Here is a 14,523-nt window from a genome sequence, read left to right as displayed (position 1 = left end):
AAATGTTGGTTATAAGAAATTATTTGCTAAACTTGAATGCTACTCTAGCTACTTACCAATAGATCATCTAAGAGTTTACTATTGAACTGAGTAATGCTTAAAAAAAGTCTTATATATAAATGTTCATACAACATGCATTACATACTGTAATAACATTTCTGATGATTGTATCTGCTTAGATTCACATACTGTGAACATAGTCTGACATCTAGTGGTAAACGCAGAGTACTGTATCTTTCTATCGAGGATCGAAAGGGGACGTCGACATGGGCGTGCCTGAAACATTATCCCTAACTTGACGTGTAGCGTTCCCAAAATCCCTAATGCGTCGAGGTCCCTCCGATTGTGTTTTTTCTGCCGTGATGGAGTCTTATGACTACTGTGAGTGAGTACAGAGAGAAAGAGAGAGGTGTAAGATGTTGATGTTCCTTATACTCCAAGAGGGGAGGAAGGGTGGGCGCATGTGAATCAGCAGAGACAATCATCAGAAATGCTATTACGGTAAGTAATGCATGTCTTCTGATGTTTGTTAATCTGCTTAGAATCACATGCTGAGCATAGTCTAGCGAGCAGTACTAGGAGATGGTGGTGGGATGTGTGAAGGAACAGTAGCAAAGAGATGTCTTAGCACTGCTTGTCCCACCTGAGAGTCAGACAGAGTGTGTATCTAGGCCGTAGTGTTGTGGAAAGGTGTGTACAGAACTCCAGGTTGTTGACTTACAAATGGACTCAAGAGTACCATTTGCAATTAATGCTATAGACGCACCAGAGTATAGGCTAGGCTTGAAGGGCAGATCTCTCTTGGCAGGAGTGTAGCACAGTGTGATGCAGTTTACAATCCACTTTGAAATGGCTGATTTAGAGACAGGGTCCCCTTCTCTACCAGCTTCCACTGACACGAAAAAATGGTTTGTCTTTCTCAGTGGTCTTGTTTTTTCCAGATAATAGATCACCGCTGTTAGGCAAGATTGTAAGCAGTACCCTTTGGGTGCACTACAATAACCCCGACTACAGGTAATAGGAAACCCAACCTTTGGTATAAGCATGAACTACACAGTTTTGGTAGCGTGTTGAGCAGCCAGGCTTATCTCAGGAGGGGTCAATTTAGATTCGGAGTGTTGACTGGTGACGGAGGCTGGAGACGTCAAACGCGCCCTGGCCACCGAGGAGCCTGTCGCAACAGCGCTTCCACGACAGTGGACTCGCAGTGCTTAGCCTTCTGTTGGACCCCCGCAGGAGGGGCAGCCTCAAAAGGTGTTAGAAGCCCGCTCAGCTTTCTTGGAACTGGGAGAGGCATGCTGCTGGGACCCACCCATATAGCCACTCGTTCAGCCGCCTGTGTCGATTCTTCATTGTGCGCGAGGACATCTGGCAAAACACACAATCCTCCTCCTTGTGCGCCGGATACAGGCAGTAAAGACATTCGCAATGCTTGTCATCCAAGAAAACATTCCGCGAGCCGGAGCTGGAGCTCATCTTGAACAGGGGAGCTGAATCCTTCTCTGACATGGTCCACGCGGCCTAGGCCGGAGAATCTTCTGGAAGCCTCCACGAAGAAATTGGATGAAATTCACCCTTGAGGGACGCTGAGAAATCTGACAACGGGTCCCCGTTAATCAGATGGGTTTATCGATGGAGCACAAGGCCCAATTGACCGTAAAATAGAGTAATACTCTTCCAAAAAACGATAAACGCAGTGAAGGCTCGAGAGCTAAACACGAGCACTCCCAACACTTGAACGTGCGGTAACAATCTGAAGATGGCTGCCATAGGAAAGGCTTAGGTAGAGGGCAGTCGTTGGCTAGGGGCAGTATGACCCAGAGCTCAGTGATTGGTTGTTAGGAGAAAGACAGTTCAGAAACGAAACGAACCGATTTATTTTTACAGAGCATTCCCAGCCTGACAACGGGGAATATTCATGAGCATGTGAATCCATGCCACACCGCATGCTGGAGAAATCCCCCTTTCGGGATCATTGTGAACAAGGGCTGTGGGGCTCCGGGGTGTCCCCTGCACCCTTGCACACTGTCATCAGGAGTTGTGGGCTTGTCCCCCGCTCCCTGTTAAAATATGAAATAAAAGAGGACCCTGCAGTGCTGGCTCCCATTCATGTAAGTGAAGGGAACCGGCGTTGCAGAGGGAAGCAGGAGACGGTGGCACACAAGGAGGTGTGCTGCCAAGAGGTAAGTAAGGGGGGTGGGGAGCCATGGGTTGTCAGAAATGTTCGGGGGAGTGAAAACAGTCATTTCTGTTCAAATTACTTGTTTTTTGCTCCCTCAAACATTAGCAACAGGCTCTATGTTGACCAACTGATCAAAGCCAAAAGTGCCCTTGCAGTTGAAGAAAAAGAAGCTGTCAAACCGGTACAGGGTAGGGAGGCAGAGCAGCCCAAGGACCCTGTAAGATGTGGCTGGATCACAGAGGCAAACCAGATGCTGGGGTCGGGTTTAGCTAACTCGGTAGTCGAAAATACAGTTTATGTTGAAGAGATGACGTGGTGCTCAAGCCATTCAAGATAGGTAAATATTTGTTGGAGTTCCAGGAGGCAATGTCTGTCTTAAGAGATGTACGACACAGACACTATCCCCAGTCAGACCCGTAATAGCCGGTGCTCCAGCCACAGGATCACAGAGTGCAGCAGGTGACCCTTTGGAAAGCAAGAAGCCTTGAGGTGAGTAACCTAGCCAAACATATAAAGTCAGAGATGAGCACAGCCGATTAGTTGCCCTCTGGCCACAGAATTCCACTGAGGCCAGCATTACTTCCCCATCAGTTGTAGAGTTCAGGACATACGGCACAGCAGAACCGTCTCACTCTTTCTGGAATAAGTATTCTTCCATTTGCTTTTGGATGCCTCCTAACATTTGACGGAAGTAAACGCAAATTCCAATGCCCTGTACATTTTGGGTGTTATATGAACATTCATCTTCCAATCAGATTGACTGCACCTTTCAAACTCTTGTCACCTATCCAACCAGCAGTACTTCTAACACTGATGCACTTTCTCCAGGGCAAACATATAGGAGGTGGATTCAGCCTTGAATTATTCCAGACATCCTAGTCACACAGTCAGCCAGTTCTGTTTATGGCTTTCATGATTTCCCAACCAGGAATGCAATGATCATATATTGGCAGACAGCGGCTGTCCATGTATATAAGGTAAACAAAGCATAGCCGTAAAGTATCACTGAACTGCCAAAACACACACTGTTAGGGCAGATCTCCATTATTATGGGACCTCCCATTTTCTTTTTTTAATGTCTCCGACTTCTTTTTGTGGTGGAGGCCCCCCCTGCAACCTTTTCTTATTATATAGTTCTATGTAGACACTATGGCTCCTAAGGTATTGGGTGTCTATTGGTTATGTTAAGTCGGCTGATGGCAGCGCTAATTTAGTTACAGCTTCAGCAGGGGTGTGGCTGATTTTACTGCATAAGTAGCACAATGTATTGTTATGGTAGCCATTATCCTACTCTCTGACCTTTTGTTTTGGGCAATTCCTTTGTGTGTGGAAACCATAAGGCAGTCTTAAATGGCCAGTATTCAAACACGGGCTCACTCCGAGCACAGTCTTGCACCCTCTACAGTTGTTACGACTGTTGCTTCTCCTAGACAGGCTAAAACACAAGTGGGTGGACTTGGAGTATTTGGCACTGTTTAGGGCCAGGCTGGTTGGCTGGCCACCAAATCTTTGTGTGTCTAGTTATGCGTGATTGGAGGGCCGGCCTAGGTTAGACCAAGAGTGAATGGGCATATCTAGGTGAGACCCTAGCCATTCCTTAAGTTAGCTGGGATTCTGCTGCTTTAGTTAACTGAATTGCTCTAGGATTTTGTGTCACAGCTGTGATGTTGAATTTTTAGGAGCAGGTTTGGCCATGCTGCGGGCCCTGTGTCCTATCCCATAACTTCGGCCCTACCTCCTCTCTTAAGTTAAGCCTGACTGTTCTGCCATAGCTACCACTTTAAATAGTTGGTTAAAAATCCTGTTTTGCCTTTAGGTTAGATCGTTTTACAACCCTCACTAGAGGGTTGTGGAAAATCTCCTGAACAGAAATTAATAAAATAAACATTGCCGTCACAGGGCTGTGCACCAGGTTCCCAATATAAAAATTAGGAACCAAAATATGATGTATGGGGTCCTAAAGCCACATTGAACCTCCAGAAATTGTACTTACCGATGCTCGCTCCACTTCTTTCTCTCTCTCCCTCTCTCTCTCTTTCTCTTTCTCCTTCTCCCTCTCCCTCTCTCGGTCATCACGGGCCTTCTGCTCAGCTTCCCTCTTGGCCTTCTCAATCGCCTCCTCTCTTTTCTTTGCCAACTTGGACCCAGCTAGTGGCATGAAGTATAGGTCTGTTCTAGCACATGAGTTGTATCCACGGTCCAAGTGCTTGTAGAACCTGTAAGAGAAACCAAATTTGCAGCAGTCTTTTGTAAAAGGTTGAGAAGTTGAAGCATAAAGAATTATCTGCCTGAAAATATTACACTACCTAGACAAGATGGGCACCACAAAAGACTTCACTTGAGAATCTGGACAACTGTGCAAACCTCACATGACATACTTTAAATAAAATGCGCCTTCTGCATTTGGGCTCTGAAAGTAAACTTGTTGCAACGGTGGGTGTGACAGCTAATGCAGTGGGTTTGAAAGTATTACTACTACTGCTCCACTTCCACCCCTCAACTCAACTCCTAGGCAAAGTTGTCAAAATTACCCTCCAAGAGCAGTATTTACATTTTAAAATATTGACAATGGATTACACTTCACTGAGGGAAAATGAACTAACCAGACACTATGCACCACCCAATAAGGCCAATGTCTTGTAAGCTGAAACTTGGTGCTTGCCAATGTTTCAGGCCTGCGTAATGTTACTGGGGAGAATGTGTCACAAATTAAAGACTGTGGAGGATCAAGAACGTTGTGTAGGGCCAGCATTCCAGGGATGCCTTTATTAGAGTTTGAACGTCCTAAATGCACCTAATAGCCGGTCAAGTGACACAGCGAGTAGAGCGCTCGCTTTGACACTCGTGCAGAGCTTGCTAACGGAGGTTCGAATCCCGGCGGGGCCAAACTCAGCCTTTCATCCTTCCGAGGTCGATAAATGAGCACCACACACCGTGGGTAATAATAAGCAGCGCTCAGATACCTGAGGGTGCGTAGCGCTATATAAATGCCAAATTATTATTATTAATGGTCACTGCTTTATTACCACAGTTTGCAACACATTGATAAGCATGTGTGCGAAGAATCTCAGCGGAGGGGTCCACATACTATTGTGAAGCACGATCCCGTGCGGAGCACATGGCCATAGACACCTGCAGTACGATGTGAGGACGCACGCGCACAATTGATTTTGGTGAGCAGCAGAGGACAAGGCAGCCATTTCTTGGAAAACCCCACAGGGAAAGAGCCAAAGCCAAGTCATAGCGATCGCCCCAAGGGGAACAGTGAGAAAGAGACAGCCGAGTGAGAGTGAACTTCCCTGGCGGTACAGAAAGCAACAACAAATTCATCGCATACACCTAGGTGAAATGAAGAGACTAATTAACAAATAATCATCCCTGTTCAGGAGACACAGACACAGACACAGACACAGACACACACACACACACACACACACACACACACACACGTGACCCGAGAAGCAAGGAGGAAGGCCAACTAACTAAATGGCCAAATGACCAGACAGAAACTTCTTAGCACATCCTTTTTGAGAACTTAAAATGGCATTATACAGTAAAACAAACATGCACAAAAGTAGAATAAAAAATACAGTAGAACTAAATATGCTGCCACCAGCCGGTGCTATACACATCAAAAATATGAGGAAAATGATACTATTGAAAAAGGCAAAGTGATACAAACTGCTCCTGCAGCACTTCACTAGTCTCCTGCCTTCATCTTTTGATTTACTGTGTGCTACAGAATATTGCACAGGAGTCCAACTGTACTTGTAACCATAAGGGCAAACCAGCGCCCTTAAAATAAAACACGCCAAGAACAAGAGAAGTAAAGCAAAAAGTCTTTACTTACCGCCAAAAGTCAGTATAGATGTCATGCCATAGTAAGGAGCTGGTAGGAGTTCGATTGAAATTGATGGAAGAAATTAAAAAGAGACACTGCGAATGATAATGGACACTATGGAGTCTATAGTGAAGAAATTAAAGTTACTCATGTAGTGACAAGAGTACTCATAGTCCATAGTCCCCTTTCCTCCATCCTTGTGGGCGTCCGCCAAATTGGGAATGGTAACGGAACCTTTGGCAGTGACAATTTGAGCTTCCCCTTAAAAATTAGAATAGCTCGCGTGGGCGTGGCCCCGGTACCCCTGCCGACGCCTCACCTCAGTCCTCTTTCAACACATCCGAGGCATAAATACTCGTCTATACTGAATATTTTTTTAGAACTTGGCAAAAGGCGGGGGAAGGTGGGATGTATGGAGGAAAGGGCACTATGGATTAGGAGTACTCTAGTCACTACAGTGAGTAACTTGAATTACTCATACGCCCCTCCCACTTTCCTCCATCCTTTGGGCGATTCCACAGAACAATATCATAGTGTGGAGCTGCGACAACCTGCGTCATATCAAGGACAAAGCAAAAAGGTTCTTCAGAACCGCCTGACTGAACTCTGCATCGCGCCTGGAGCTGGAATCCAGGGAATAGTGCTTACAGAAGGGCGACGGAGTGATATGATATGATAGTTTATTTATATAGCGCCTATACACAATGTGTTTCAAAGCGCTTCAAGGCAAGGGAGGGGGGGGGGGAAACAAGGGAAAAAACAATGACATTCTTACATGCCATGAACAGTAAGGATGTGAAATTAACTATCGTACTCGGCCTGTCGACATTTCAGATAATGCAAGAGTTAAGACATAGATAAGGAAGGGAGGGAGGGGGAGAGTGGGAAGGAAATGGAAACAGACAGGCGACTACCGTACTAGGCCTGACGACATTTCTGGTAGAGCCGGAAAAAAAAAAACAAGAGGTGAGGGAGAGGGGTGCAGAAAGGTAGGGGAGGAACAAAACAAGCGACTATCATATTAGGCCTGACGACATTTCAGATAGTGCTGGAGGGGGGGAGGTGGGGAGGAAAAAACCAGTAAGTGGAGGGAGGAGGTTACAGACGAGGTTGCTACCATACTAGGTCCAGGGACAATTCTGATAGAGTAAGTGCATAGAAGAAAGTAAGGGGAGGAGATAGGAAAAGGAAGAAGGGAAAGGAGGAGAGAAAAGAGAGTTAGCAGACAAAAGAGTGGAGAAGCAAGAGGAGAGAGTGAATACAATTGCAGAAGTCAGTAGTAACACAATGTTGCAAGCCAGGATACAGGATGAAGATGGGAACAGCATGAATCAGGGCCACCATGAGTACAAGATGCAAAAGAAGTTCACCATGAGAGTTGAGAAAGGGTGATGCATCATTAATGAATGAAGTCCATAAAAGTCAAATCCAGCATTGTCCACAAGACGTTGATGGTGAAATCAGAATGTATCAGGACAGTCTCCTGCAGAAGTAGGCTTTAGTGGGGTGAGGGGGAGCAGGGTAGAAGAATCAAGCAAAACAGGCAACACCTGTGTGCGAAAATGGGGTGCACAAGGGAACATCACAGGGGGACCAGAGGTAGTAACACATGTTGAGGGAGTAACTACCTGTTGTCTGAGCAGGGGATCGGGCCCTGGGTCCTCCAGGTCCAAACAGGAATTCCCCTTTTCTTCGTCTGCCCTTCGCTTAGGACGCCCGGGCGAGAGACGACCTTGATATAATAGTTAAGAGCAGGAAGGAAGAGGCAGGGCTAAGAAGGTGGGTGGTGCTTGCTAAGTGGTGAAAAAGGAGCGGCAAACAGGAAGGCACCAGGTGGGCGGGGCTTGCTAAGTGGTGAAAAAGAGCGGCAGGTAGGAGTGGCCCAAGTAACCACCTTGCTGATGACAGCCCAAGAAACATGCACCTGAAACGCAACGGCCATGGGCCTTAGCCCTGACCGCATGGGCATGAATCCCTCAGGGACGGGTTTGCCCATGTCTGTTTACGCTTCCGAGATGTCCTGGACCATCCAACGGGCGATAGAAGCTTTGGAAGCTTGAGTGGCACGAGACAAGCCCCCGAAAATAATGAAGAATGCCTCAGCCTCCCTGAAGGATTTTAACTGTGAAAGATAGAACTTGATGACTCTCTTGAGGTCCAAGGAATGTAGAGCCCATTCTGCCCCTGACTGCGGGTTCGGAAAGAACACTGTTAGGTAGATCTCCTAGTTCAAATGGAAAGGAGAGACCACCTTGGGCAAACACTTTGTACGAGTGCGCAAGATGACCTTGTAGTTCTGAAAAGTGGTAAAGGGCTCACACTATGACAACGCCTGTAGCTTACTGACTGCAGATATGAGCGCCACCAACACAACTGTCTTCAGTATCACCAGCTGGATGTCCACCTAGGCTATCGGCTCAAAGAGCCTGCACTGCTAGGCCGCCAGAACCACATTAAGGTTCTGGACCGGACACGCCAATGCACCGGAGGAAAAAGCTTGGACAATCCCTCGAGGTGGGCCTTAATCACCAAGTTGACTGTGGAAAAAAACATGCTCTGGGGAATTCTTGTTGGTCCCAATGGCCGCCAAATAGGTGCAGCAGGTATCCACCTGAACGTCAGAACGATCAATATGTGCAGAGACTGCCAGCACGTCGTCTAGGAAGCAGGAGATGGTGTCCAGCCCCTTATCGCGAGCCCACTGGCAAAACCTAGTTCACTTGCTCTTATACTGGGATCGAATAGACAGCCTCCTGTGTGATGTCCCAGTTGCCATCCGAGAATTGAGCATGCAAGTCTCCGATGGTCAGGAACCAGGCTGCTAGGGCCAACCTGGCTGGGTCTGAGTGCTCCACTGCCCCGCCTGAACTGCGTCAGGATGCCCCTGCTGGGGATTGAATGATAGAGAGGCCCCTGTGAGCATAACTGCAGCAGGTCTGACAACCATGCCCACGAGGGCCAGTGGGAGGCAATCAGGATAAAGCTCCAGCCCACCGATGCCCAGAATTTGCAGAGGGTCCGCTGGAGCAATGGGAGAGAAGGGAATAAGTAACATGTCTCCCAGAGAAGCAAACCATGGGCACTTGGAATTCTGAGGAGAAGCGAATAAGTCCAGAGCCGGAAACCCTCATCTCTGGAACAGGCGCAACAAGGAGTCGATGCGTAACTCCCACCCGTAGTTGTTGAACTCCAAGCGACTCAGCTGGTCCACTTCCACGTTGCTGTCCCCCAGAAAGTGGACAATCCAAATCCTGTCCGTTAGGGCCCATTGCGAGATCCATGCACAGCAGGGGGGACTGGTGCCACCCTGCTTATTCAGGTAAAACATTGTCATGGAATTGTCCGTCTGTACCAGAACTGTCTCGTCCCTGATGAGGGGCAGAAAAGCCTTGAGCGTTCAGGCCCAGTGCCCTGAGCTCAAGTAGACTGATATGCTGGAGGGCTTCTGCCCTGAATCATGCGCCATGAATGGAGTAGCCCCTCAAAAAAAAGGATTCCGTCACCACCAGGGTGGGCGCCGGCAAGGTAACGGGGGCTCCCACAGCTATATTACGGTCCAACAGCCACCAGCAAAGATCCGGGATGAGGAGCAGGGGTATTGCGATCCTGTCCAAATGAGACCTCACCTCACCCCCTGCTCCCAATTGGCCACCAGGTGGACCTGGAGACCCCTCATCTTGAGATGTGAGGGCTGCACCTTGAGCATGCAAGATGCCATCAGTCCCAGAAGGTGCTGGAACCACCATGCTGAGGTGGTCGAGTGGCCATTAAGTGCCCCACCGCCTCCTTGCAGAGGGAGATGAGCCTCTCAGGATTGGGTAACACCCGCTGAGCCGCTGTGTCCCAGCACACTCCCAGGAAGACAAGATCTTGGGCGGGAGTCAGTTCAGACTCCTGAGGTCGAGGGAAGCTCCAGCTGGTGCAGAACGTCTGCCAGTCGTCCAGAAACAGGTATAAGTGATGACCCTCCAGGTGGAGGAGACCAGCCACCGCATTCATCAGTTTCGTGAACACACGAGGGGCCGAATGGAGGCCGAAAGGCAGCACCTTGTATTGGAAGTGGTACCACAATCGTAAAGGGCAGAAACTTACGATGCGACAAATGTGGACATGAAGTTATGCATCCTTGAGGTCTAGAACACATCCAGTCCCCTGCGCAGAGGGATTCTGCTACATGCTCAGGTGTAATCATCTTGAAGCATTCCAGTGGTAAAGACAGAGTGAGAAATTACAGGTCCAGGACTAACCTCAGGCCAGCCTGGTTGTTCTTGGGTACCACAAAAATCCTGGAGTAGAAACCTGAGACCCTGTCTGAGTGAAGAACCAGTTACACCCTCTGCATCTCCAAAAGAGATGGATCTCCCGTAAAAGGGCCGGGGATCCTATCTGACTAGGAGGAGGAGAGGCTGGCAGAGGAAGACTCAAGGCCGTGGAGACTATAGAAAGGATCCATGGACTCTTGAAAAAACGCTTCCAGCTGCCCCCTAATGTTCCCTGACCACAACGTCACTGCTTCTTGGTGTTGGAGGCGATGCAGAGTCCTCTGTGCTTCCCCGTGTTGTCGCTGGGCCCGTCAGGCCTCTGCGTACTGCGGTCCGGAAACCCATTGAAGCCGGTGAAAGCGTGGCGTTTGAATTCAGTCCTCTCCTGAGATAGAGGGAAGGACGACTTCTGACCTGTCTTTGTCAGGATGGCCAAGGTCTTGGCGGTTTGCGTGGAGATTTTCTTCTTTGTCAACTTGTCATCGGTGTACGAATGAAAGAAGTCCATGCCCTCAAAGGGCAGATCTTGGATCTGCTCTTGCAAGTCAGATGAAAATTTAGGGGCATGCTCCTGCGGCTGTGTCTATGTGGGAGACAGAAGACTATGAGGTCCTGCGCAACGCACAGGCTTCCGACAGACCTGTTTTAAGGCAGCTTGAATTTCCGGAAGGAGGTCAGGCAGATGCTCCCTGAGCTCCCACCACAGCTTCTGGTTAGCCACAGCTAAAAGGGCGTCAGCATTGGCCTGCCGCAGATGAAGCCCTGATATGGCATAAGGTTTGCCCAAAGACTCAAGGACCTTGTCTTCCTTTGCTAGAAAAATGGCGGTGGCTCCTGAGGAGGAAGATATGGTTTGAACAGAGCAAGGCCACAGCTACCACTGAAGAATATGGTTGAGGGTGGGAGGCCAGGAGGACTGGCTCCCCGTCCGTCAGCTTGAACCCGCTGTCCAACTTCTTGTTCATATGGGCGTTGGCACTGGGCTTCTCCCAGACCTTTTTTCCCACCTACAGGACATCTTTCCAGAGAGGGATGCCAGAGCGGACCGTGGTGCGCTTACCCCAAAACCTCTGCTAGCACTCCAGACTCCTGGGGGGCTTCCTCGGGCAGAGGGACCCCCAAGAACTCTGTCAGGGTCTGAAGGCGGCCATGAAAGCCCTTAAAAGATTCCAAGTGTTCATCGTCCTGGGCATCATCGTCTCTCCTCCCCCTTTACAGATGGGGGGGAGGGGGGGAAGAGTCCGGACCCTGGGACAAAAGTGCTGGCGGAGTCCCTGCTAGGTCAGGAACCAAAGACAGGTCCAACAGCTGCCGAGGGGGAGGCGCTGGTGGTGCAGGAGGTAGTAGAGGGGCCTCGACAACCGGTAGGGCCTGGACTGGGACAGGAACTGGTACCAGAAGTGCTGGAGGAACAGGCGGAGGGCCCGAAGGAGGGGTTCTGGGGAGGCACCACCTGTGGAATCACCTCCTTCAGTATGTCCTTCAGAGGCGCCGTCATCTGAGGGGAACGCATGAGGAGGAGGAAGCGATCCTCGCTAGCCGCAGGATCCCTAGGGGGCCAGCCGCCCGAAGCGCTGGGTCTCCGCTCCTGGTCATAGTGCTGAGGCACTTGAGGCATGTAGCCGTAAGGCTGCGATGGGTAGATGTACCCCTGAGGAGACCAGATGCCTCCACCACATAGTCCGCAGCCAATCCAGAAGGGAAGGGGCCTGGAACCTTTTTGCAGGTCCCATTTAAGGGGCGAGAGCAGGGGGAAGTCCCAGCGGTGGTCAGGCCCCAGGCACTCTAGACAGAGTGCATGAGGGTCCGAGGCTGGGAACGGACTGTTGCATGAGGCACATCTCGTGAAACCTCCTGCAGCCAACATGCGCCAGGGGAGGCGAGGCACCGAAGGGAGGTTAATGAGACAAAAAAAAAAAAACACAGTGGGAAGCAAGCAGAAAGTTCAAAAGTCTCTGCGCCTAGCTGTTAGGTCCGACAAAGTCTGAGAAAAAAAGAACCGAGGTGAGGCGTTCCCAAGCCCGGGCCTGCGCACTATACTAAATTTAAAGGGTAAGCTCCATTTTTCGCTGCATACTATCCCCATGCTGGGGGACGCCCACAAGGATGTAGGAAAGGGGACGGGACGTATGAGTATTATTCTGCATGTGAAGAGTGTGAGAAAAGCAAGAAGTTGCATCCTATCCATTTACAACCAGTGGATGTCCTGCTGCGAGCACTGGTGATAACTATGCGATTGGACCCATGGATATCCTAGACGACGAATCTCGTTACGCAGTGGTCCTCGTGGATTACATTTTGCAATGGTTTGAAATGTAAAATTTGTGCCCGCTTTGACCACGCAAGTAAGTAATTGACTTCATCATGGAAGTCTGCAGTGGAGGGTTTCCCTAAGTATATTAAGAGTGATACTTGAGCATAATTCCTGTCTGTGGAGAAGGACAACTTGTTGGCCGCTTATGGAATAATTAAAATGAGAACGACCTTGTACCACACCCGCGCAAAGGGTTGGTGTAAAGATTTAATTCCCTAGTCAATGAAAAATTACAATTCGCCTTGGCAGTCTGCTATGGTACTAGGTGTTGAGAGAAGTGATTGCAAATTACCACGACAATCCTCACCCTGCCACAGGGTGCACCACATTTGTCATGGTAAAAGGCACAAAGACAGATGTGTGCCCCTCTGGGTAGAGATGAGGGTTCCTTGGATAAAGATGGCATAAACAACAGGGTGCACAATTGTAGTACACAAAGACATGACGAAGGGAAGGGATCGAAATTAAGATTGGATAAGCAGGAACCAAAAGCAGTTCCTGGGCATCCAGCATTTACCAGGGACAACAAGACATGGCTTGGGAATAAGGAGCTAGGAACAAGTTACTTACCTGTAACTGTTCTTCTCCAGCATGAGTCTGGCATGGATTCACATGCTCATGAAAATTCCACGTCAGGCCGGGAATCCTCGTAAGCCCCTCTTCTGGCAGCCATCTTCAGATTTGGTAGCACGTAAAGTGGCAGTATGACCAAGAAGAGCCGCAGAGGGGCAGGAAGGAGGGTTCGCATGTGAATTCATGCTAGACCCATGCTGGAGAACAGCAGTTACAGGTAAGTAACTTGTTCCTTCTCCAGCATGGGGTCTGGCATTGATTCATATGCTCCTGAATAAAGAATACATAGCAGTTCACACATACACAACCACAGGAGGTGACAAGGCTCAACAACTCCGGTTCCGGAAGCACCCCAAAACCTCTTTGCTTCTGCTTTTTCTCCACCTCTCCTCTGCTGACCTCCTGGCTGCAACCGGAACTGCATTGGCTACCTGGACACCCTCCGATCTCAGGCCCAGGTCCTTCCCCGCCAGTCCCACACACCTGCACTGCCCACCTGGCAACCCTGCACTTGGGGACTGTTTCTCTATCCCTGCAGTTCCCCTACCAGTCCTCGACACTTGTTGTCCGCACTTACACATGCACTTGCCACATGCTGGCTGTTACTTACTTTATTAAAAAACTTTTATTTATTTGGCTTGGCAACACAAGAACAGGTGAGTAGCATACTAGACAAGTACAATCAGAACAGTGCAGGTAATACAGACATATAGAGTAAACTCAAAACCAGTTTATACACATGGGGAGTACGTCAGACATGAGTATGGGGCAGAGGGGGAGCAGTTCAGGAGGTGGAAGGGGAATGGTAGGGGGAGAGGGCTGGAGATGCAGTGACTGAAGCAGTGTCGGTGGGAGACATGTATGACTGAAACTTTGACCAAACATCTCTGGGCCTTGAGTGGGCTGGCTGTTGTACTGCCCAGGATTCTTCAGTGTCTGAAGCCCATGTGACCGCCCTGAGCCATTGTGCGTGGGTAGGTGTGGTAGGCTGAAGCCAGCAGAGTAAAATAGAGCGTACTGCGAGTAGCATGCAAAGGCCAGCTAGTTTTTTGGAGTCTCGGCGGAGTTCAGGAAAGTCATGGAAGAGACATCTCATTGGGGACGGAGCGATAGGGTGTTCGAGAATAGCTGACATGGTAGAGCATACTGCACTCCAGAATTGGGTGAGGCGGGGGCAGGACCAGATCTTGTGGATATAACCAGCGTTATCGCAGCCGCACCTAGGGCAGCCAGGGGAGAGGTCACTTGAGATATGGTGCAGTCTGTTTGGGGTGTAGTTGTATCTATGAAGCACCTTGAATTGGATCAGCTTGAAGCGGGAGTTGAAAGATACCCCATGAATGCAAGCACA

At 49.2% G+C, this 14,523-nt stretch overlaps 1 protein-coding gene across 14 annotated transcripts in view; it reads right to left on the bottom strand.

The window, feature by feature from the left end:
• Positions 1–14,523, bottom strand: part of RERE (arginine-glutamic acid dipeptide repeats) — a 2,107,422-nt gene that overhangs the window by 278,776 nt on the left and 1,814,123 nt on the right. For all 14 annotated transcript variants that reach the window (XM_069610039.1, XM_069610046.1, XM_069610044.1 and 11 more), the window contains one exon: positions 4,176–4,398. In XM_069610039.1, the coding sequence (XP_069466140.1) occupies positions 4,176–4,398 (223 nt within the window). The remainder of the gene's footprint in view (positions 1–4,175; positions 4,399–14,523) is intronic.

Source organism: Ambystoma mexicanum, chromosome 8 (genome assembly GCF_040938575.1).
Source record: "Ambystoma mexicanum isolate Mex_15411 chromosome 8, UKY_AmexF1_1, whole genome shotgun sequence".
Classification (NCBI taxonomy): Eukaryota; Metazoa; Chordata; class Amphibia; order Caudata; family Ambystomatidae; genus Ambystoma; species Ambystoma mexicanum.
Note: the sequence above shows the minus strand (reverse complement) of the source record. Positions and strands in the feature narration are given on the sequence as shown.